At 40.1% G+C, this 25,260-nt stretch overlaps 1 protein-coding gene across 1 annotated transcript in view; it reads right to left on the bottom strand.

Moving 5' to 3' along the window:
• Nucleotides 1–17,689: 17,689 nt before the first annotated feature.
• DUXA (double homeobox A) overlaps nt 17,690–25,260 on the bottom strand; it is a 30,616-nt gene continuing 23,045 nt past the window's right edge. The window contains exons 2-5 of the mRNA XM_077867852.1: nt 22,445–22,599; nt 21,846–21,954; nt 21,272–21,417; nt 17,690–17,950 (exon numbers count right to left, since the gene is read on the bottom strand). Of these exons, the coding sequence (XP_077723978.1) occupies nt 17,690–17,950; nt 21,272–21,417; nt 21,846–21,954; nt 22,445–22,599 (671 nt within the window). The remainder of the gene's footprint in view (nt 17,951–21,271; nt 21,418–21,845; nt 21,955–22,444; nt 22,600–25,260) is intronic.

Genomic DNA, 25,260 nt, shown 5'->3' with positions numbered 1-25,260 from the left:
AGATATGACATTTGAATACATGGATGAGGGATCCCTGGGTGGCGCAGCGGTTTAGCGCCTGCCTTTGGCCCAGGGCGCGATCCTGGAGACCCGGGATCGAGTCCCACATCAGGCTCCCGGTGCATGGAGCCTGCTTCTCCCTCTGCCTGTGTCTCTGCCTCTCTCTCTCTCTCTCTCTCTCTGTGACTATCATAAATAAATAAAAAAATTTTTTTTTTAATTTGAATACATGGATGTATATAAGTATATGTGCTCAAATGCCACATCTCTCTGGCTATTGAGGGGTACTTCAGCTTCAAACTCTCCACGATAGAGAAGATAAGGAGGGATTGCCAAAAGCTGTTTTATGTATAGTAATATTGGAAAAATTTTTTAAGTATGTGCAAATATTGTCTTCCCCCCTCCCAAAACTCAAGTTTACTCTTCTTTTGTCACTCTGCATTGAGCAGTGAATGGATGGCCCAACAGTAATGGGCATTGGAGGCTGAGCCACTGAAAGATACATTCTTTCTGGGTCATCACCATTGATAGAAGTATAGGCTACTAGGATAATATTTAGGCCTAGGAACCTTGGAAGCTCCAAGATGAAAACAAAAAAAAAATCAGTCTGGGAGCCACGGTGGGATTGGGGGAAGGTAAAGAAAAGTCCTATTTACTGGGAAACCAGTGTGACCAGAGCCTCAAAACTATGTGTCCAGAGCTGCTGGGATTTAGAATGAATGTGTGCAAATTAGGAAAAAAAAAATACCGTTTCGTCAGACAGACCTATAGATACATGGCTTGACTTATGGATAATACTTTTGTGGGTGAAAAACGCCATCCCTACTTCCAGGCAAGTTGAGCAGAGAGTAGTGACCATGGCATGGTGAGCAGACATTGGGCTGGATTTCAGCTTCTACTTCTGTCCTGGGCAGGAGTTTTTATGCAGTACACAAACTACACAACTGTATATGATAGCATGCCAGAAAGCACACATTTCTTTATTGTTTAGAGCATAGGCTCTGGGGTCCTATTGCCTGGATTTGAATCTAGGCTTTGCAGTTTGCCATATATGTCTTTGGGCAAGTTTACAAAGTCCTCATGCCTCATAGATAAGTTTTCTTGTCTCTAATGTGGGAATAATTTTTCATTTTTACCTCTTAGCACTACTGTGAGGATTCAGTGAGCTAACACATGTAAAATGCTTAGGACAGGGCCTGGCAAGGTGCCTGGGTGGCTCAGTCAGTTAAGTATCTGACTCTTGATTTTGGCTCAGGTCATGATCTCAGGGTCCTGGGATCAAGCCCTGTGTCAGGCTCCACACTCAGCTTAGAGTCTGCTTGAGATTCTCTCTCTCCCTCTGCTCTTCCCCCTGCTCCTTCTCTCTGTCTCTCTAAAATGAATAAATAATTCTTTGAAAAAAAAGAACAGGGCCTGGTACAGAGTAAATATTCAATAAATATTCCCTAGTGTGCTGGATAGAGTGTGAGGATGGACTCCAAGATTTCCACTCCTTTGTCTATATGTTCTGTAAAATCTCTAGGAATAGGAGTATGGCATTTTACTCCTTGATTAGTTGTATTAGAGGGAAAGTTGACTTCTAAAAGGTGGGACTATCCTCAGTGGTCATGGTCTGATCATGAGAGTCCTTAAAAGTAATGGAGCCCAGCCTGAAATTCAAGAGCTTTGAAGCATTAGGGAGACTTGACACACAAAGTTTTCTAATGCTGGTTTTGAAAACTGAGGGATCTGTGTAGAAAAGTCTTGAGAGTGGTCTCTAAAGTTGAAAGTGATCCCTGGCCAACATCCAACAGGGAACAAAATTCTGTCAATGATCTCAATTAACCTGGAAGAGGCCCCTGATCTCCAGATAGAAATGAAGCTCCAGCCAACATCTTAATTTCAGCTTGTGAGAACCTGAGTTGAAAAGTCAGCCTCACCATCCCTGGGCTTGCGACATACCAAACTGTAAGCTAACAGATGAGTGTTGCTTTAAGCTGCTAAGTTTGTGGTTAATTTGTAATACAACAGTAGAAAACTAATACCCCTAGTAATAATAGAGAAATAGAGCTGAGCACTCCAGTATGGACTGAGCTTTAAGAAGATGATCTAGAATAGAAGAGATGCATTCTGAAAGACCAGATGTGGCTGGAAGCCCCTGACCCAGCAGTCTGATAAAACTACATCCTTCACACCAGCTAGAGCTGAGCTCCTCAGCCCCTCTCAGGAGCAGCACAGAGGGAGTAGCCATCACTCTATCTAGCCCTCTGTCCATAGGAGACTTCCAGTGATCAAACTGTGGATAGAAATCCAACCTTGGATTAAATTCACAGTGCTGTGAATTATTTCAGAGAACTTTGAACTTTACAGTCATTTTACTCATCTATAAACATGGTGTATTTCTCCATTTACTCAATTAATCTGTGAAGAAGAGTCCCAAAAGTAAGAGTCTAGTCTCAGTTTTCATTCATCACCCAATCAGTATATGTGAAATGAATAAGTGAGGGGGCTTACAGTGTTGCTTTGCAGCTTTATATATATGCATGCCAGCCACTCTCTTCTTCACACCACATACTCTGTTATGAGCCTTGGAGATGGCAAAGGCTTTGGGGGTTCCTATAGCCCAGATGAGTGAGCTCCCCAGATCCCTAACCTAAGACCAGTCAATGCAGGGTTCTAACACACAGAGGAGGCAAAGCAATGAAACTGCAGGCATGAGTTATAAAGCAAAAATAGATGTACTAAGACATGAGACCAAACCACCTGAATTCAAATATGGACTTTGTCTCTCATGAATGGTGTGACCTGGGGTAAATTACTTAATTTCCTTACCTGTAAAGCGGCTTAGTCATGAAATCTCTTTCATAGGGTCTTACAACATTCAATATATAATTCAGTTTATATAAAGTGCTTAGAATAAGCTGAGAACAACCATTACTATTTACACTGACTGACCAACTCATGGGGATTTTGGGCAGGGTGAGCAATACCCAGAAATTTTGTAACCATATGCCTTGATTAATGCATATATCCTAAATCAAGATCCTCTCCTTTGTTCCTTCTTTTATGTTTCTCCCAGGACCTACCTGGAGTTGCCTGATCACTCCTGGGTAGCCCCATAACATTATAATTTCCATGTTCAAATGAAATACCATGTCTGTCTCCCACCAATTCCCATAATTGTGGAGAGGGGGATCCTGGAAAATTATGTCTTCTCAGGCTTCGTTAGTGATGGCAATATTAATGCTATTCTTTTTTTAAGATTTATTTTATTTTTATTTTAGAGAGAGAGAGAAAGAGAGTGGTGGGAGGAGGGGCAGAGGGAGATGCGGGGGAGAAAGTAAAGAAGATTCCTTGGGGCTCCATTCCAGAACTCCAAGATCACGACCTGAGCCGAAACCAAGAGTCAGTGGCTAAACCAACTGAGCCACCCAGATGCCCCTGGTTTTTTCAAAGTGTGTGCAAATCATGTCATTAATCAGCAGTCAAAACAGGTAAAGAATCAGACTTTAATTTCAGTGATATTTTATAGAAAACAATTCATTATATTTATAGCGCTTCTCACCAGTGTGAATTCTCTCATGTATAATGAGGTGTGCTTTTCTCCTAAAGACTTTCTGGTAGAGCTCACATTAATAGGGTCTCTCACCTGTATGAGACCTCATGTATTTCATGAGGGAGTAAATGATCAATAAGTAAAGGTTTTCTGATACCTGTTATATCCATAAGATTTCTTCCCAGAATGTAGTTTCTGGTCTCCAGTCAGGTGTAATTTCAGACTGAACACAGCTGTATTCACCATATTCATAGGGTTTTTTTCACTTTTGTGAATTTTCTCATACTTGATTTGAAATTAACTATAACAGAACAATTTTTTCATCTCTGTTAAATTCAAAAAGGTTCTTTCTTCTACAGTTAAGTAAATCTTTTTCTTGGTTCATCTCTATTTGGTTTGCATCTCCCCATTACCTCCTGAAATAGAAATCAGAATTATCACTTGTGTGAATCTTCCCACTAGTCTGCTATGAAATGAAACTCTTTGACACACTGTCTTTGGTGGACATATACTCTTCTTTTGTCTCATACAACTTGCCACACTCCTAACAATATCTTTACTTAATGGTTCACACATCTGGTTTCCATTAACTGTGAGAATATTTAAGACCAGAATCTCAGTTCTAGACTTCAAAGTATCTTTATTCTGTTTTCTCTTGCTGTTGACCATGTACAAAGCAATAATTTCTCTTCAGCACAAGCCCATAATTCCTCTAGTCCACACCAACACAGCAAATATGAACGAAAAAAGCTAGAGACACTGGCCTGGCAACCCAATCTCCTGTCACCTGGATCCATACCATACACTTAAGCTTAAACATTCTTATTCCCAACAAATACTTTCTGCTCCTTTGCTGTGTTTAATTTCTGGCTACATCTCCAATGTTTAAAAATGTTCCCGGGGTATCTGTCTGGCTCCAGTCAGGAGACTAGGCAACTCTTGACCTGGAGCTATAAGTTCAAGCCCCATGTTGGGTGTAGAGATTAGTCTTAAAATAAAATCTTAGAAATAAAAAATGTATGGGATTCCTGGGTGGCTCAGTGGTTGAGCATCTGCCTTTGGCTCAGGGCATGATCCTGGGTCTGGGGATCGAGTCCTACATTTAGCTCCCTGTGAGGAGCCTGCTTCTCCCTCTGCCTGTGTCTTTGCCTCTCTCTTTCTATGTCTCTCATGAATAAATAATTTTTTAAATCAAAATAAAATATGTGCCTAGTATATAAAAAGCATTTAATAAATATAATAATAAAATTTTGCTGACCAAAGAAGCAAAATCAATCTTCAAAGGAAACTCCATATATTAAGACTTCATTGCCTCAGCTACAGGCTTCAAGTTAAGGCCCTTTTTGTATGAATTCCTGGCTAAGCTATAAGTGAAGATATTCCCATATTTTTAATGTTCACAGGGTTCCTGTCTGTAATCTAACAAGATCTGAATCATCAGTGAAGGCTTTTCTGCATTTAGAACATTCAGAAGGTTTTTGTCCAGTACGGTTCTTTTTATGCCCAGTGAAGGTTGGCTTCCTGCTGAAGGACTTTCCACACTCATTACATTCGTAGGCCCTCTCTCACTGTGAATTTTCAGATGGGTGTGAACGTTTGACTTCTGAAAGAAAGCTTTCCCACATGTATTATATTCATAACATTTTTTTCCAATATGGATTTTTTTATGTTGGGTAAGATTTTTCTTCTTTTAGATTTTTCTTCATTTTTGAAGAAAGATTGATTTTGCTTCTTTGTTCAGCAAAATTTTATTATTTATTATATTTATTAAATGCCTTTTATATACCAGGCACAAATTTTATTTTATTTTAATTTTTTTTTTAAATTATTTATTCATGAGAGACACAGAGAGAGAGAGAGAGGCAGAGACACAGGCAGAGCGAGAAGCAGACTCCTCACAGGGAGCCCAATGTGGGACTCGATCCCCAGACCTAGGATCATGCCCTGAGCCAAAGGCAGATGCTCAACCACTGAGCCACCCAGGTATCCCATACATTTTTTATTTCTAAGATTTTATTTTAAGACTAATATCTACACCCAACATGGGGCTTGAACTTATAGCTCTGCATGAAGGTATTGTCACTAAGATTACACTCATAAGCTGTCTCCCCAGCATGAATTTTCTTATGATCAATGACATTTGATTTCTGGGCAAAGGCCTTTTCACATATGCTACATTCATAAGGTTTGTCTCCTGTGCATGTTCTCTGATGTTTCACAAGATCTGACTTGTCAATGAACACTTTGCACAGTCATTAGAGCTATAGGGTTTTTGTCCCATGTGAAGATTTTTATGTTAAATGAAGATTGAGTTCTGTTTGAAAATAGCTCATATTTGTTACATTGATATGCTTTCTCTACATCATGAATTTTCTCATATGGGATGATTTTCAGGAAAAGGCTTTTCCATATGTTTTACATTCTTCGGGTTTCTCTTCAATATGAGTTTTCTGAAATTGAATGGGACTTAGCTTTTGCTTATAGACTTTTCTATATTTATCACATTTAGAAAATTTTCTTTCTGTATCAGTTTTCTGATGTTTATTGATCCTCCACTCAACCTTAGATACTTTTCCACATTTATTATGTTCAAGGGATGCATCATTAGGTCACTCTGATGGCATGGCTTTGAGCTGAATAACTTTGACAAGCATTACATTCAATTTTTTTCCCACGAATTTGGGTGGATTATGACCAACTAATTTTCTGTATGTTTTGTAAGAATTATTTTTTTACATAGATTTTCATATCTAAACTATGTTTCAAATCTTTTCCAAACAGGCCATAGTCAAGCAGTCTGAATCTTAAAGGAACACTGTCTATTCCCAGTAGTAAGATTTCTTTAAACTTGTCATGTTCAATGCCTTTTTGCTTCGTTAGTATTTGCTTGTTGTTTGATACAAATTCCCTCTTATAACTCTGCTCCACATCCTGGAATCTCCAAATCTGATCTTTAATGCCCCAGTCTTTTTCTAAAACAGAGTATAATGAAAATGTCCTGTGTGAATCTTTCCACTCACATAATTGAAATGAAATGTTATAATCTATTGCAGTGATCATTCTGCCTTCAGACTTAATGTCTGTAGGGAACTGAACTTGATCTAACCTTATTGAGCAATATTGAAAGAATAGATGCAATTTCAGGTGGTACTGATCAAGAATGATCAAAAACAGGATGTCAAATTAAGCTTAATAGAACAATTGACACAAGTTGAGTAACTGCTGCTTACTAAAAATAGGATGCTGTATAACAACCGTAGCTTTAATTTCAAATAAGTAAAGTTTAACATCCACTATAGATTTATAGTCATTAGGTTACCTGCACTGTGTGTATTCTGGGTTTCTTTTTTCTAAATAATCTAGATAATTCTGTATTTACACACACACGTACAACACTCACACAATCACACAATACTCACAAACATCAAACTCCAGTTTTTCCATGAACAGAAGAGACCATCAATTGTGTGTATTTGCATATGTGAGTTGCATGTAGATATTTGTGTGTTTCTGTAAGGGTATGTGAGTATTTGTGTGCAGATGTTTTCGTGTGTGTTTATAAGTGTTGTGTGGGTGTTTGTGTGACATTGTGTGTATATGCCATTGCTTGAAGGGTGAATGGGGAAGAAACAGTTTCAAGGATTTCCCAGAGAAGTCATTTCACATACAATAAAAAAAAAAAAAAAAAGCTTTTTTCCTTGGATGATCAAGCTTTTAAAAAATTGAGGCCCAGACTAGGCTGGAGAGAGAAGCATTGACCCTAGGACAATTTAAAAGTTCTTGCAGTGCTTGGACACTTGGGTGGCTCAGTCAGTTAAACATCTGCCTTTGGCTTAAGTCATGATCCCAGGGTTCTGGGATCCAACCCCACATCAGGCTCCCTGCTCAATAGGGAGTCTTCTTCTCTCTCTCTCCTCCTGCCTCTTCCTCTAGCTTGTGCTCTCTCTTGCTCACTCTCTTTCTCAAACAAATAAATAAAATCTTAAAAAAAAATTCTTACAGTGCTTACATGACCCTGACACTGAAGGGTCCTTACATTTAGCACATGTGCACTTCATATGCCTCATCCTAATCCCAGTCCTGCCACCAACATATCCAAAGCAAAATCCACCTAAAAGCCAAAGCTGATAAGCCACACAAGGGTGAGTGCCCAGGCATTTCAGGTTTCCAGTTTTAAGTTATCCTGCCAAGAAGCTGTGCTTACCCATGGAGACCAAATTCTAATCTATTTCTCACAGTCAGGATGGAAACTAGAGAGTGGCATGCTCCAATTTATTGACTTTCCTTGCTTTTGGGAAAGAGCATCCATCCTTTACATGGATCATGGTTTCTGCCATTGCATGCCACATTCCCACTCAATGCCTGTGTCACTCCATGCTTGCCTTAGTCTCCTTTCTCCAGCCATTCGGGGCTTATGGTAGCATTTTATTCTTGTCAAAGTGTTGGAAATCATACTTGCAAAACCAACTCTTATTGGCAACTAAAAATCTTTTTGCCTCTAAGAACTGGCATGTGTTGTCCTATTGGACAGAAAAAAAATGTAGTTGCATTTATGTTCCAGTTTGCTGTTCTTATAGAGACCAGATTCCAACATCAGGCTTAAGTTTTTAAAATGTGAAGAAACCACCATCTGCATAGTTGTGTATACCTTGTCCCTGGTCCTTGAACTATCTGTGATTTACTTCAGTTGTGATTTTTTTTTATCAGTTTATGATTCTTCAGCTTATCGGGCAGATTCATGAAACCTATTTCAATGGGATGCCTGGGTGGCTCAGCGGTTGGGTGTCTGCCTTCAGCCCAGGTCATGATCCTGGCGTCCCAGGATTGAGTTCTGCATCGGGCTCCCTGCATGGAGCCTGCTTCTCCCTCTGCCTGTGTCTCTGCCTCTCTCTGTGTGTCTCTCATGAATAAATAAATAAATAAATAAATAAATAAATAAAATCTTAAAAAAAAACCTATTTCAAATGCACACAGAACAAAGTAAAGGACAAATTTTCAAAACACCAGTAAAATTCCTTTTTTTAGATATATTGGGATAGTGCTGCCTGGGTGGCTCAGTTAAGCATCTGCCTTCAGCTTAGGTCACGATCTCAGGGTGCTGGGATCGAACCCCATGTCGGGCACCCTGCTCTACGGGGAGTCTGCTTCTCTCCTTGCCTGTCTCCCCAGCTCATGCTTGCTCTCTCGCTCTCTCTCACTCAAATAAATACATTTTTAAAATTTAAATATATTGGGGTGACACATACATAGTATAATACATCTGGGGCTTAGCAGTGGACTAGGTGTGTGAAGGTAGTGACCAAGAGATGCTTAGTTTTACTTGAAATGTTTTAGTTTGATATGAAAGGAAAAATCAGAGCGTGTGGCCCCTTTTGATAAAGGTATGGAAGGAAGAAAGGTAGGAGGAAAATATGCCAAAATATTAGCAGAGGTTAATTCTGAACAATAGGAATATGGGTGACATGTTTTGTTATGATGATTTGAATTTTTGAAAAAAAAAATTACATGGAGGGACGCTCAAGTGGCTCAATGGTTGGGTATCAGCCTTCGGCTCAGGGCATGATCCTGGAGTCCCAGGATCGAGTCCCACATTGGGCTTCCTGCATGGAGCCTGCTTCTCCCTCTGCCTATGTCTCTGCCTCTCTGTGTGTGTCTCTTGTGAATAAATAAATAAAATCTTTTAAAAAATAAAACATAAACTTACATGGAGACGGTTCATTTCCTGTCCTTTTTGAACCAAGACAGTCTTGGGAAGGAAGGTGTGAGAGGAAATGAAAGACAGGCATGAAAATGAAAGACAGCTCCTTTCTTTGGAACTGCCTGGATATCCATTATAGAGAGCTCCATACACTTTATTTATCTCTTGGACCCCTCAGAAAAGCCCTCCCTTCTCCCTCGGTGATCTCTGTCTGAACAAGTGCTGACTTTATTGTCAATGCCTCTGAGTTCCATTGAATGCCATATATGTATGGAGTGCCCATGACTCTTCCTAATTTATGCAGCCCTTGGATCATGAAATTCTACCTATAACACTTTTGCCTTAAAATAAATAAATGCCAAAGTGCAAAAAAAAAGTCAAGTATAAGACATTTCATGTACCAACTTATTTTCAAATAACTGTATATACAGGCAATGATAAATGATCACTTAAGGAAATTATGACTCAATCTCAATGTATACAAGGGGGATCATACTGTCAAACACATACAAATCACTCCAGGAATCCACTCTATGTGCTTTTCACGTGTGTGTCACAGAGTTTTCAAAGGCACAGTTGTCTCTCAGTGCAAATTCAGCTTGGCTGACTCTTGATGGTCCTCCTGGTGTCATCATAAACTTGCCAGTGTGGATGGGATGGAAAGCCACAGCCTCCCAGAATCCAACTTTAGGCCCAGGGGAAATTCAAGAAGGAACTGTCCTGAGACAATGTCTTCCTGAAATTTCTGCCTCATCAGAGAACACATGGTCTGTAAATTATTTTGAGCTGTTCCCAAAGTCTCCCAAACCATGCAGTCTTCCCCTAATTGCAGAAGCAACATACGTGAAGCAGACACTTGAAGACACAACCACCCACAGAAGCTGGATTCATAAGATGGCAAGAATTCAGACAGATGGAGCCTGGGTAAGAACAATAAATGCCCTTTGCCTTATTAGATTCAATTTCTGAAGATGTTTTATTTTCATCTTTCATTTTTCTCTGGAGATTAAAAGGAGAGTGTTGCAAAGAGGAAATTTAAAAACAAAATTATTGGGGCACCTGGATGGCTCAGTGGTTGAACATCTTCATTTAGCTCAGGTCATGATCCCGGGGTCCTGGGATGGAGTCCCGCATCAGACTCCCTGCTTCTCCCTTTGCCTATGTCTCTGCCTCTCTCTGTGTGTCTCTCATGAATAAATAAAATCTTTTTAAAAAATTATTGATTTGTATTTCCCTGATGGCAAGTGATGTGGAGCATTTTCTCATGTGCTTGTTGTCCATGTCTATGTCTCTTCCTCTGTGAGATTTCTGTTCATGTCTTTTGCCCATTTCATGATTGGATTGTTTGTTTCTTTGCTGTTGAGTTTAATAAGTTCTTTCTAGATCTTGGATACTAGCCCTTTATCTGATAGGTCATTTGAAAATATCTTCTCCCATTCTGTAGGTTGTCTTTTAGTTTTGTTGACTGTTTCTTTTGCTGTGCAAAAGCTTCTTATCTTGGTGAAGTCCCAGTAGTTCATTTTTGCTTTTGTTTCTCTTGACTTCATGGATGTATCTTGCAAGAAGTTACTGTGGCCAAGTTCAAAAAGGGTGTTGCCTGTGTTCTCCTCTAGGATATTGATGGACTCTCATCTCACATTTAGATCTTTCATCCATTTTGAGTTTATCTTTGTGTATGGTGTAAGAGAATGAACACCAGTAAAAAAATTAAATTAATAAAAAAATTATTGAAAGCAGTCTTGGATCAAAATGGAAGTCAGTTACCCAAATGAACAATAACTGGGAAGCAAAATTCATAAAACTAGCATTTTTTTTAAAGCTTCCATATATCATTTCTCTGGAAACCACTGGAGGAGCTGACACAAAAAAATGAGGGAATAAACCAAGAGAAGGTTCCAGAAAACAGGGGATCCAACATGGAGGATGAACCAAGAGGACTCCAGGACATTGGCTGTATGTAAGTTTTGACAGCAAGGAGTTCACAGGGTCACAAAGGCTCAGGAGGGATATCTCTAGGAAGACACACAAAATTGATAGGCTAAATATTGAAGGGGTAAGAGGAATCTACATGGGCACAGATATATCAATATATAAAATAGAGATGAACTGAGAATAAAATAAACAGAAGCTCAACTGCACCTTTGAAATGAGCCTGTGCCAAGACCATGAGGCAAAGATGGTGTCAGCTAGAACACAGCAAAAAAGCTGAGAATGGAAAATAATAAGGTCAGAAAACTAACCATGGACCAGTGATGCTGAAGACTCAAACCATGAAAAGGATATGAGGTGTCCTGGGAGCATTACTTTCTAATATGAAAAATTTAAAATCCAACCTACAACCTACATTTCACTTTCAAGGGAAAAAAAAAAAAGCCTACCTCCAACAGGATCTGATATAAGTTGGCAAGTTGATTCCCAGTGCCCGTGGTCTTTTTGTCTCCTTGGATGGATTAGAAATGAAAAGACATGTATTCTGAAAAGCTAAATTAAGGATCAAAATAAATTTAGTCAGCTTCCTCCTTAGCTCATCCTACATGATAATGCAGTCTGGAAAAAACCCACAATACTCACATCCTACCAGAAGAATTAAACTCCACCTAAATTAGACCTATCAGACCTTCTCATCCACCACGTCCCCCAAACCTAATAAACTCCCATAAAATTTGCAATTTTAAAAATATTTTGAAAAATCTGTTCAGTTTCCAATGAAAAAATTTTAAATCTCAGGCAAGTAAACTTTGATGTAAAAATGAAAGTTAAGGGATGCCTAGGTGGCTCAGCAATTGAGCATCTGCCTTTGGCTCAGGGAGTTGATCCTGGTCCTGGGATCGAGTGACGCATCAGGCTCCCTGCGAGGAGCCTGCTTCACCCTCTGTCAATCTCTCTGCCTCTCTCTTTCTGTCTCTCATGAATAAATAAATAAAATCTTTTTGAAAAATGAAAGTTAAAAATAACTTTTTATCTTCATCAACATTCTTTGCTTCTGGTTGAGAATAACTTGCAAACTGAAAACACATTACTTGAATTTAAGTAAGAAGAAGAGCAGAAGAGAGATGACAACCCTGTATAAAATTGGGTCCACAGAAGAGCAAGGAGTGCCCTTCATCCTTAGGGAAGGTACATGCTCCTAGCAAGGTACCTCTTCAGCTGTCTGGATACTCTCAAAATGAAACCAGTACGCCGATTAGGTCCCACCCTCATCTGGGTCTTGAATTTATTTTTTAAAAAGATTTTATTTATCTGACAAAGAAAGAAAGCATGAGCACAAACAGGGGCAGTGGCAGAGGGAGGGAGAAGCAGATTCCCCACTGAGCAGGGAAACCAATGTGGGCTGGAGCCCAAGGCAGACGCCAACTGAGCCACCCAGGCGCCCCTGGGTCTTGAATTTAAGTACTTGTTATGTAACCTCTGCTTATAGATATAGCAACTTTCCAAAACAGAGTGCCCAACTTAATTCTGAAAGATTACACCAGACTTTACGAGATAGGCTACAACAGATTTGATATTCTCCCAAACATAACTGAAGGTGGTTATTTGTAAAATAACCTGAATTTAAAGGGGAGAGATAGAGCACAGAGGACTCTTAGGGCAGTGAAAATACTATGATGCTATAATGGTAGATACTATTTGTCCAAATTCTCTGGCTCAAGCCCAAAGAATGTACAACACCAAGGGCAAACCCAAATGTAAGCAATGGTCTTTGGGTAATGATGGGTCAATGTAGATTCATCATCTGCAACAAATGTACCACTCTGGTGAGGCATGTTGATAATAAAGGAAGCTATGGGGGAGGGGATATGGGAACTTTCCTTTTTTGAACTAAAAATGGCATGCCAACTGGGAATTTTCTGTACCTTGGTGTGAACGTAAAACTTTTTTTAAAAATGGTATTTCTGAAAAAATGAACTGATTCTACTGATCAGCCCTGATCTGAAGGGTGAAATGAAAGGAATGATTTATATTATTTTTCTCCCTAACTGTGGCAGAAGTGAGAATTGCTACGGGAAAGTTGCTTTATCATCCTTCAGAAATGTCAGGGTGATGGTTTAGTGTTAGTGGAGAGGGTTTCTTAAGACTAATGGTTTGAAAAAATAAATGGTGATAGAGCCTCGAGACATTTTCCAATGTGTTTAGAGTCCCAAGATCTAATTTGACAGCATCATTGCTATCTCCACATGGCAAGAACAAGAATTTCAGAGTAGTATGAATGGTAAAAGTGGTGATACTGTTGAGCTGGGTGCTCAACATGCAGAAGCATCACATGCTGGTTTACTGTCTGTGTGGAAATTCACTTGAAAATACCTCTGCTAACTCCAAAGCACCACCTAAAAGTGACCACAATGTCTCAAACTGTAGATATTATTCTCAAACTGCAGAACTGGAATCGAGTGATAAAGCATTTTTCTTAAGGGCTCTTGGGTGGCTCAGTTGGTTAAGCACCTGACTCTTTGATTTCAGCCCAGGTCATGATCTCGGGGTCATGAGATCAAGCTCCTCATCAGGCTCAACAGGACTCTGAGAGTCTCTTCTTCTCCCTCTGCCCCTTCTCCCCCACTCTCTCTAGTAAATAAATTTAAAAGGCATCCTTCTTAAATAATTTATAAGTAACTATTACCTAACACTTCAGAATTATGGAGGAACTTGCTACTGCATCTTCTTACCATGCCGTATGTAAGCTCATGACCTTTAAACCTCCAACCAACTTTTAGCACTTCCCTGAACAAAAGGCTACTTGCTCTGAAAATCCCCAGGAAGCTGTGAGAAGCTGGATAGCTAGTGGTTAAACAAATGGACTCTGGAGCCATACTTCTCTAATCCACCTTGTACTAGCTGTCAGAACTCCAATAAATGACATTATCACTCTGGCCTCAACTGCTTCATCTGCCATAATCACAATGGAGGGAGTCACAATGTAGTGAGGATTAACTGGTCTGAGACACAAAAAGAACGCAGAAGGCCCCCTGGTACAAAGTACTTGCATATATTCATTATTGTTTGTCCCAGAAGTTGCTGTACACACACAGATTCAGGGGTTTCATAGCAAGCGAGGTAGATGAGAAATTCCACATTCATCTTAACCCTGTAGTGTCCAGGACTGGTGTTAATCCCTAACACACAACCCAGTTCTCTTTCGATAGCCTCCCCAAATTTATTGGCTCTGTTTATTCTCCAGATCCATGCCCTTTTATTTTAAGGAGCTCTTGCCCCAAAACCACCCAGGTTACTTTATCTTCATTAAGTATTTATGCTTTCATTTTCTTTAGTTCTTTTTCTGACTTGGGTTTGATGCCAGCCCACTGTTAATATTCATGTGCCTTATTGCATATATTAGGTTTCTTCATTTGAGTCGTGTACAAGGTGAGAAGAAAAGTTTCAAGTCCACCTTCTGGAAGGGGAACAGAACAAGTTTTTTATAATCAAAGGGATTGACATTACATTATATTGATGAAAAGGGTAGAGAAGCATGACTTTTCATGAGTAAAGATAGAGCATGCGTAATGAGCATATATATACATAACCTATATTCCATATTCATTGGAAGTAAAGACAACACCAGAACAAAGCAAAACACAGCTCCTGATACCAGGTGGTTATATTAAGACAAGGGGAAGCAATGATGGGCATGTTCTGGGAGCTGGTATAAACTGGATGGGGTCCAAAAGCCTGGATGGCCCAGTCAGTTAAGTGTCTGCCTTCAGCTCACGTCATAATCTTGGGGTCCTGGAATCAAGTCCCACATTGGGCTCCTTGCTCAGTGGGGAGTCTGCTTTTCCCTCTGCCTGCCGCTTCTCCTGCTTCTGTGCTCCCTTTATCCCAAATAAATAAACTATCTTTAAAAATATGTGGGATCTTGGCTCATTTTCTTGAGTAATGCAGGTCCTTCCTTGTTCATGAGCTGAGACCGTTATCAGTTGACCTTGAGTCCAGGCTTCTGCAGAGACAGCTAGCTAATAGGTTTGTTAGTGGGGTCTTAAAAGGCACAATAGCTAATTGGGGTAAAAGTTGTCTAGGAAACAAGCTTAAATTTTTCTACTAGTCTTAACCTCATTAACCAATAGCACACTGCTTCAGTGTTGCGTGATTAAGATAGAGTTTTACGTTACTTTCTAAGCTACTAACACCATCAAATAAACAGGTACCAGTGTTTGAGAAGTACATTTATAAAATTAGAAAGACACTGCCCATGTAATGTTTAAATAGTTCACAAAATGCTTTCTAGATCTGCACCATTCAATAGGGTAACCACTAGACACATGTGACTACACTTTATGCCTTTATTTTTTTTTACTTAAATCCAGTTAACATACAGTGTATTAGTTTCAGAGGTAGAGTTTAGTGATTCATCAGTTGCATACAACACCCAGTGCTCATCACATCACATGCCCTCCTTAATGCCCATCACCCAGTTACCCCATCCCCCCACCCACCTCCCCTCTGGCCACCCTCAGTTTGTTTCCTAGAGTTACTATAACATATAAATGAAAATAAATTATGGGGTACCTGAGTGTCACAGTCAGTTAAGTGGCTGACTCTTGGTTTTACCTCAGGTCCTAATCCCAGGATCATGAGATCAAGTCCCATGTGGAGCTCTGTGCCTGGAACAGAGTCTGCTTGAGATTCTTTCTCCCTCTCTCTGCCCCTCCCACTCATACTCCCTCTTAAATAAATAAAACTTTAAAAATAATGGAATATTACTCAGCCATAAAAATAATAACATTGGGAAAAAATAATAATAACATTGGGGTGCCTTGGTGGCTCAGTCGGTTGAGCATCTCCCTTAGGCTTGGGTGGTGATCCCAGGGTCCTGGGATTGAGCCCCACATTGGGCTCCCTGCTCGGTGGGGACTCTGCTTCTCCCTCTCCCTCTGTCCCTCCTCCTTGCTCCTGCTCACTCTCTCTCTCTCTCTCTCCAATAAATAAAATAATTTTTAAAAATCTGGCCATTTGCAACACCATGATAGATCTAGAGAGTGTAATGCTAAATGAAATAAATCAAGAGGTGCTGGCTGCCTCAGTCAGTAGAGCGTACAGCTCTTAATATTGAGGTTATGAGTTTGAGCCCTAACAGGGGGTAGAGATTACTAAAAAATAAAAATAAATAAAATTTTTTAAAAGAGGGGGCACTTGGGTGGCTCAGTCCGTTAAGCATCCAACTCTGTTTTAGCTCAAGTCATGATCTCGTGAGTCATGGGATTGTGCCCTGTGTCAGGCTCTGAGATGCTTCAAAGATTCTCTCCCTCTACCCCTCCCTGCAAGTGCTCGTGGGCTCTCTCTCTCTCAAATAAATAAACCTTAAGAAAAACTTTTTAAAAAGCCACATGTTAAAACAAATCAGTCAGAAAGACAAATACCATATGATTTCACATATATGTGAATTTAAGAAACAAAAAACCAGACTCTTAACTCTAGAGAACAAACCGATGGTATGCAGAGGGGAGGTAGATAGGATGGGAGAAATAGGTGAAGGGGATTATATACATTTACCATGATGTACACTGAATAATGTATAGAATAGTTGAATCCCTATATTGTACACCTGAAACTATTAACACTGTACGTTAAATACACTGGAATTAAAATTTTAAAAATCAGTCATTGATCATTGACAAAGAATTCAACCTCCAGCCTCTCTCCACTTCCTGGAGGTCAGGGAGGAAGAACCAAAAGTGCCAATGCTCTAATTTCTCTCATCACAGAAAATTCCAAAGGTTTTAGAAGCTCTAAGCCAGAAATGGGGATGAAAACCAAATAAATGTTTCTTATTTAAAAAGCACAATTACTGTGATGACTGAAAAACACTGTTTATTTTCATTGTCTTCATGGTCTGCTGAACTCTGGATCCACAACCAATCAGTAGGGCTGTGTGATGTTATGTGTCTGTCTCTGCCTCCTGAAGTTCTGTTTACCATCTCCAGCAGGTTCAGCTTCTGGAAAAACTGAAGGTATGTAAAGATATGTTCTCAAGAAGAGTGAGAGAGATTCGGAGCCCAAGCTGAAGACACCAAACTTACTGAATGTCTATCCATCTTGCTCTGGCCCTGGAAAAATAAGACAGCTGAGAGTGAGATTGGTACCATTTTGTGTAGTTTATATGCCTAAGGGAGAAAGATAAGAAGAAAGAAAAATAGAAGCCAGTTTATACATTCAAACATGAAAGTAAAATCGTTCCCACCTTCCTAGTCCAATATGGAACTTACTATCTCCTAGGAAAGGCACACACTAGGTGGCCCCTGGCAGAACACACCAAAGGACTGATTCTTCCATTCATTCAACCATACCTTCCATAAAAGTTTACTGATTGTTTACTATGTACCAGGCACTTGGAAGACATCAATGAACAAAAATCACATTCTACTGGGGTGTCTGGACTCTGGCTGGAAAAGTGGCCAGAGGAATGAATTCCTTAGGGGAATCACCAACTTGGGAAGAGCCTTCAGAGACTATAACCAATCCCCTCACTCCATGGAGTCTGATGAGGCACTTGAATAGGCATATCTTCTACTTCCCAAGAGATAGTTGAGAGTTGACTCCACCATGTGGAAGAACTGGACAGTCAGGAGGCTCTGCTTGTGAGCCAAAATGAGAACAGAGTGATTACCTTGAACTCTCTCAACCCAGAGATCCTGTTCCTGGTCTTGTCTCTGTTCTAAGTCTTTATCATCAGGTTCTCTTTTTCTCTGAACGTGGAATCTGGATCTGCGATTTTGAAACCAAATCTAAGTGGGTAAAACATTGAGAATTAATTAAAACCAGTGATGTCACGCAAGCTTCACCATTGTTTTTTTCATAAGGCAGAAGGAAGAGTGAGATGGTTTGCTTTAGGCCTAATTCCAAAATTACTGACGTTACATATGACATCTAGGAAAGTCTTTCCAGTCTGGAGATAAAGCCCAAAATTCACACCTAGTACCTTCATGATGAGTTTCATATCTTCAAGGTCTCCATGATCCCTCATTACCAGTGCTGTTTTTTTTCCCGAAAGTGCCATGCCTAGACTGAAGCCCTGGAATTCCTTCCCCATCTTTTTGCCTACCTCTCAAAAATGCCAATTTTTCTTCCATGACCCAGGATAGTATATCTGTCTAGGAAGATATTTTTCATCCCACTATACATAATTGGTTGCTACCCCTAGTCTCTGCCAATCAATTACACATATATATATATGCACATTAAACACTTATTAAATGTCTATATACATAATTTATAATACAACTTTAGAAAAACATTTTTTATATATTATGCACAAACACATTCACATTCCATAGCTGCTACTTTTGGTTTTCACAGAGGTTGCAAGGAGGATAAAGCACTGGTCTGGAGTCCAAACACCAGGCTTTGGAAAAGTCACATAATATCACTGGAACTTTCACATCCTTCCTGAGAGTATAGACCACTCTACAGATGAATGCTTGTTTTGGAAAGATCTGTATATATGTAGACCTGTATATATGGTTTTCTACACCCAAATTATAAATCCCTTTCTCCATCTGCCGTGCTTATAGTATCTACAAGAATTAGTTCCCTGTTGACAAAGTCATTCAGACATTTCTCATTTCTGCACCTACCAATATCTTAATTAAGAAAAAATACATTCAGCTTTCAATTTTTAAAATTTTATTTATTTATTCACAAGACACACAGATAGAGGTAAAGACATATAGGCAGAGGGAGAAACAGGGTCCCTGCAGAGAGCGTGATGCAGGACTTGATCCCAGGACCCCAGGATCATGCCCTGAGCCAAAGGCAGACACTCAACCACTGAACCACCCAGCAGATGTCCCTCAGCTTTGAATTCTGAGGAGAAAATTAGCCCAAAGAATATTGGAATGGCTATATTAGGACATATTTGCTTCATATTTTACCACTGACTTCTATTTTCTTCTCTCCCAACTCACACTCTCAGAATTTTACCAAACCTTTTACTCAAAAGTCAGTCTGCCATTTATATCCATCTTCTTTATAAAATCTCCCAGCCTTTACTGGGGTGTATCCTCTCCTCCCCAGAGCTTTGGAGTCTTATGGAAGCTGCCTCTTAGATATCTGTTCTAGGTATCTCAATTGGACACCTCCAACCCTGTGGAACTCTTTATATTTTAGAACCCAATCCTCCTGCTGGTAACACCAATATCAGCCAGCTATCCAAGCCAAACCCATCATATCTTCCTGCCTGTCTCATCTCTCTCCCTTTCCATGCCATCCCTGTCCTCTACACCCCAATTATGCATCAATAGACCTACTCTGTGAGGCTGCCTTCCCATTCAGGCTGGGAAGAGCCCTCTGTCACCTGAAGGCCGTATATTTCCCTGTGGCCCTGTGATGGCTACTGTGAGGCTGTTCTACCCGTCATCCTCAGTCAGTGACACCCACCTCCATTGGCCACCTGCCCCATTTGGGGTCCAGAGTTGTTTCTACAGTAAGGGATTATCTGGTGTCTTCTATGCTTTTTTTAAAACCCAGCTAATATCTTTATAATCATTGTTTTATTTTTTTTTCATCGTTTTAAATTATAGTTCAGACATCTTACTTATACCCACATTGATAAAATCCCTGGATGTGAGTACTACTCACATTGTTCTTTATTGTGAGGTGAATTTCTCCTTCTCATCATTTGGTCCAGGAAAAAAAAAAAAAAAAAAAACTCCTACCTTCCAAAAGGTGGTCACTTTTCTACTTGTGGACTTGGCAGTATTTGTTTCCTCAGACCTCTGATTTTCCAGGTATTTAGAATGATTTGATAACTATCTAGTTGTATTTAAGGGATGAGACAAACTTAGGCCCCCCCTAGTCCTTCACCATCTTAACTCCTCACCTGGGATCTAGAGTTGTTTCATCAGTGGTGTATAATGTGCACTCCTGATCCAGCCTCCAGACTTGCCTTCAGGACCACATATTTGCTACCTTCAACTGCCTTCTGGGTCCTCTTCCCCCTCGCCAACTGACTGCTAAACAGGAAACCTCTTTGATGTTATTGCTTGTGCATCTATTTGCCCAGTACCCAGTACTGTCGTCAATTCCTGAGAGCCCTGGAGCAGTTTCCTACCATTCCCATCTTCTAGCTGCTTGTTTTAAGTCCTTTTTACATGGCATCACCTACCTCCAATATCGCCAACTGCTCTGTGATACTCACCAAGTCATCTGGCCTGGGCTCAAGTTTGAATGACTGGTGGAGTTACCCCCTGAAAGGCCACTCTCTTCGCTTTTGTATCTTGTAGTTTCTGTGTCAGTACTATGATCCCCACAGCTTTGATCTGTGATCACTGTGCCTGTGAAATTGTGCATCCCTTTGTAGCCTTTCTCAATGTGGGTGGCAGCTTTGAGACTTCCTAATGCTAGAGTTAAGCTTTTCTGCAAAAATGAGCAAGGCTCTTTGTGCCCTCTAGATTTTCCATACCTCCCAACATAGGAGAATTGTGGAAGACTGCCTCCTTGGTCTTCCCCATTCTTCAACTGGTATCATTTCTTCTGGGTTTGATGCAAATCTTTGAGGTGTTCTGACTCGTTAAAGCCTCGTTAAAGGCTCTGGTGGGCTACCCTATCTCCTCTCCAACCCAGTTTTTCAGACTAAATTATTGTGAGGCCATTAGCCCTTTTGTAGAATTCTGTGATCTCCATCCAGCTGACCTTTGGGTGGAACCTGGGCAGTACTTGCCTTCTTCCAACCTTCTGCTACATCCATGGCACTGGTTGTTTTCTGTGAAAATGGCAGTGGACAGATTCAATTCTGAACTGGTCCTGAGGAAATGGGTCAAGTATGTGGGCAAGCGGAATGTGAGCCACTGGAGAACTGAGAATGAATTTTTTAAACACCTTTTAATATTAGTAATAAATGTGGTGAAAAGATGAAAAAACAAAAATAAAATATTCATTATAACAAAAAAGAACTTAAGGGGGTGAGAGAGCTGGCTGTGGGAGAACGTGGGTTAGATCCTGGATTGAGAGAACAGCTTGTGGAAAAGCCCTAGAGTAGGAATGTGTCTGGCATGTCCACGTGGCTCCCCTTCGTAGGAGATGGAGCAGTCAGATTCTTTATTACTTACTTGGACTCTTGACTCTGGAATACCAATTTCTTTAGCAAGTTGCTCTCTGGTGTCAATGCCAGGATAAGGGTTATTTGTAAATGCCTCAATGAGGGTGTGTAATTGTGAGGAGGTATAGCTGGTACGACACCGTCTGTCTTCTCTACCTAGGATAGATATAAGACTGAGGGCCAAGGAATATTTCAGAGGTCAGTTTGCATATTCAAACAAGGAACCCAAACATGTCCCACTCCGTCTCCCATCCAATTAGGAACCTGTTGCCTCTCCTTAAGAGGGCCTTGCCCCAGTTTATTCCTGGCAGAAGGTTCTAGAGGAGACTCAGTTTATGGCTAGGTTGCTGTTTCTTTCCAGTGGAAAGAAGGTAAGCAAGAGAGTCTCAGAAGGTCCATGAACTATGCATGGAAGACTTTCCAGGGGCCATATTGAAGCTTGAACCAGAAGACCCTGAACAGGAGGTCCTGAGAGAGAGAGAACATTCCTTTTCCACTCAGAGTAGCAGTTAGCTCCAGTGTAGAGAGACACTTGGGTACCCAAGAGACTCTGCTGGGGAACAGGACTGGAGTAGACTATTTACTTGGAATCTCCTCTTCAGGGTAATCTTGGTCTTGGCTTGATTCTAAGTCCTCATCAGGTTCTGATTTTTTCTGGCACTGGTGTCTAGCTCTTCGATTCTGAAACCAAACCTCAAGTGAGGAAAAGAAAGTGAGAGAATTAAATATATCTATGTCATCTCAACCCCATCACTGCCTTTCTTCAAAGGGTATGCATGATTGTTATTAGATCAAAGCTCAGGATTGTTACTGATACCTGTCACATCTGACAAGTCTTAGGTCAAGGCTTGGCATTTGGCATCTTCACAATCTCATCCCAAAATGACCATAATAATCTTTTTAAGTTAGTAAATAAATGCTGCGATTATGCATTTAACAAGAAGCTCAAGCATTTTCTTTTCTCTGAAGGAGTATCTGCACATTTCCTTTCCACTCCTGCAAGCTCTTTCATCCTCAGTATCCACATTTGTGAAGTGAGACAAAGCAACATCTTTTGAGTTCTGGGTGTCCATCAAGATACTCCACGCAAAGCCCTTTAGCACACTGGCTCATAACATGTGCTTGATCAACAGTTCCCTCCCTTTCTCTTTTTAGTCTTGGAGATACAGAATTTATAACTTACCTGGATTCTAGACTCTTCAGCATTGACTTCTAAAGCAAGTCTTTGTTTGGTAGCATAACCTGGATAAGGATTTTGGTCAAATGCCTTGATTAGGATTTTCAGTTGATCTTCTGTGAATTTGGTGCGGCTACGTCTATGATTCATTGCTATGGTCTCTGTGGAAAGATTAGGAGAGAGAATTGAATAGGCCAGTTAAACATTTCAAACTTCAGGCTCAAGCTAATCTCTGATTTCTTCTCATTTGGAATCCACCATAACCCAGTAGGAAAGAACTCTGACACAATTATAAAGCTCTTAAACACACAAGGATGATTCTTGAACTTCTCTAGTTGATCTGAATGCCATGACTGGGAAGTCAAGGTCTTCTATCTTTAAAAATAATGAAAAATGGATATGTTCTGTTCATATGGGTTAAAAGCAATGAGTCAAGAAAATTATAATTAAATTACAATTATGAATACTTAAACCCATAGAAATGAAGAGCAAATGAAGTATCATTAAGCTCCTTTCAGTTTTTCTGGTTAAAAGTCTGGTGCTTATGAATCATTTTGAAGTCTATTGCCATCAGTAGTGGGTAAATAGGATCATTTTCCAAAATGTTTTTTAAAACACTGTGGGGAGCATAAATTAATACTTTCAGTAGAGGGCACCTGGATGGCTCAGTGGTTGAGCCTCTGCCTTTGGCTCAGGTCATGATCCTGGGTCCTGGTTTTGAGTCCTGTTTCGGGCTCCCTGTTGGGGGCCTGCTTCTCCCTTTGTCTATGTCTCTGCCTCTCTCTGTGTGTCTCAAGGGAATAAATAAAATCTTTATAAAAAAACTTTCAGTAGAATCTTCAAATAAGGAATAAATACCACATTACATTGTTTTAGATATGGGACACCACCTTGAAATAGCCAAATCTGGAAAGCCTGGGCATTTGTTTGGAACAAATGATTTTGTAACAAAATCAGACTTAGTGAATTGGAATTAGAAGTTACTGAGGATTCTGGAGGTTCGCTTGGAAGTGCAATAGCTGTATTTATGAGAGAAGATTTTAATGTATTGAGTTGCTTTGACTGGGACCTCATAGGAAAGAGCAAGTTGAGTCTTACTTCCTTTCTGTCTCTAATACAATTGTTTTGCAATATTTCTGAAGTCACTCTCAGAAAAATCAAACTCCACATTTATGCAAAAATAAAATCCAGTAAAATCTAACTATGGCTACTCATTACATTCCTTAAGCAAAAGAATTCATTTGGATTTCTAGTCTATAAGGATTCTTTTTGTTTAATCCCTCCTAAAAGCCTAAATCTTCCAATTGCATATCAGTCTACTATCTCCTGGTCTATTGTACTTCACTGAAAGGGAAAGGTTAATTTTATGTATGTGTTTTTACTTAGTTTTAGATTTTTAATTTTTTAAAATAATCTCTACACCCAGCGTGGGGGTTGAATTCACAATGAGCATGAGTCGCATGCTTTACCCACTGAGCCAGATAGTCACCCTGAAACAGGAAAGTTAACTTTACTATCATTCACAATTCCTCTTAAATCGTACCATGTTGATCAGGCTTTTATCTATATCTTTGACATCATCATATAGTGATCTATTTGGCCTTATACCCTGGAATAAGTATGTTGTCCAGCCACCACATATAACTTCTTTCTGCCTCCTAACCAGGCCAACTTCCTCCTATTCCAGAGCTAGGTACTTGTTCCTCTCTTCCTGTGATGCTCTTCCTATGATGATGGACTAGCTTGTTAGTCCAACAGGTTCTAGCTTGAACACTATCTTCTCAGTCCTTCTCTGACTCTCCAGTCTAAGGCCCATGCTCCATGCTCCAAATAGTCTGTGACAGAATTTTTCTTTCTTTTTTTTTTTTGAAAGATTTTTTGAGAGCTCATGAGAGAGAAAATGAGCAGGGGGAGGGGCAGAGGAAAAGGAAGAGGGAGAAGCAGACTCCCTGTTGAGTGGGGAGCCCCTTGTGAGCCTTGATCCCAGCACCTGGGATCATGACCTGAGCAGAAGGCAGGCACTTAACTGACTAAGCCATCCAGGTGCCCCTGTGATGGAATTTTTCTGATGGCAAACTGATCTGCTCTGAGGTTGATTTTAGGTTCAAAAGCCCTTACAGGACCCCACCCATCTAATACTGTCACATTTTCTCTGTGCACAGGTCCTTGACTATCCATTCTTGAAGGAAAATCCCTTTACAGTGAAAAGCTTAAAGGAAACGTTAAGCCCTTAAGTAGCTGTGGCAGATTTTTTTTTTAAAACAGAATTAGTCCTCCCTACCTCATAGGTAAGTGTGACATTGTTTTTTTTTTTTTTAAGATTTTGTTTTAATTTATTTATTCATAGAGACAGAGAGAGAGAGGCAGAGACACAGGCAGAGGGAGAAGCAGGCACCATGCAGAGAGACGTGGGACTTGATCTCCAGGATCACACCCTGGGCCGAAGGTGACGCTAAACCACAGAGCCACCTGGGCTGCCCCTTCACTGTACTTTTTAAAAAGCAATCTCTACACCCAATGTGGGGATCAAACTCATGACCCCAAGATTAAGAGTCACACGCTCTTCCGACTGAGCCAGCCAGGTGTCCCTCCCTTATTAACATCTTACATTAGTACAGTGTATTTGTCACAACTAATGAATCGATACTGATACATTATTAGTAAATAAAGTCCATACTTTATTCATATTTTAAAAGTTTTCTTCTAAATAAAAAGGTTTTACCTCATATCCTTTTTCTGTTCTAGGATGCTCCTCAATGTACTATATACTACATTGGGTTATCATGTCTCCTTAGGCTCCCTTTGGCTCTGACAGTTTCTCA

Source organism: Canis aureus, chromosome 1 (genome assembly GCF_053574225.1).
Source record: "Canis aureus isolate CA01 chromosome 1, VMU_Caureus_v.1.0, whole genome shotgun sequence".
In the NCBI taxonomy this organism is placed as follows: Eukaryota; Metazoa; Chordata; class Mammalia; order Carnivora; family Canidae; genus Canis; species Canis aureus.
The sequence above is the reverse complement of the archived record's forward strand: the minus strand, read 5'-3'. Positions and strand labels throughout refer to the sequence as shown.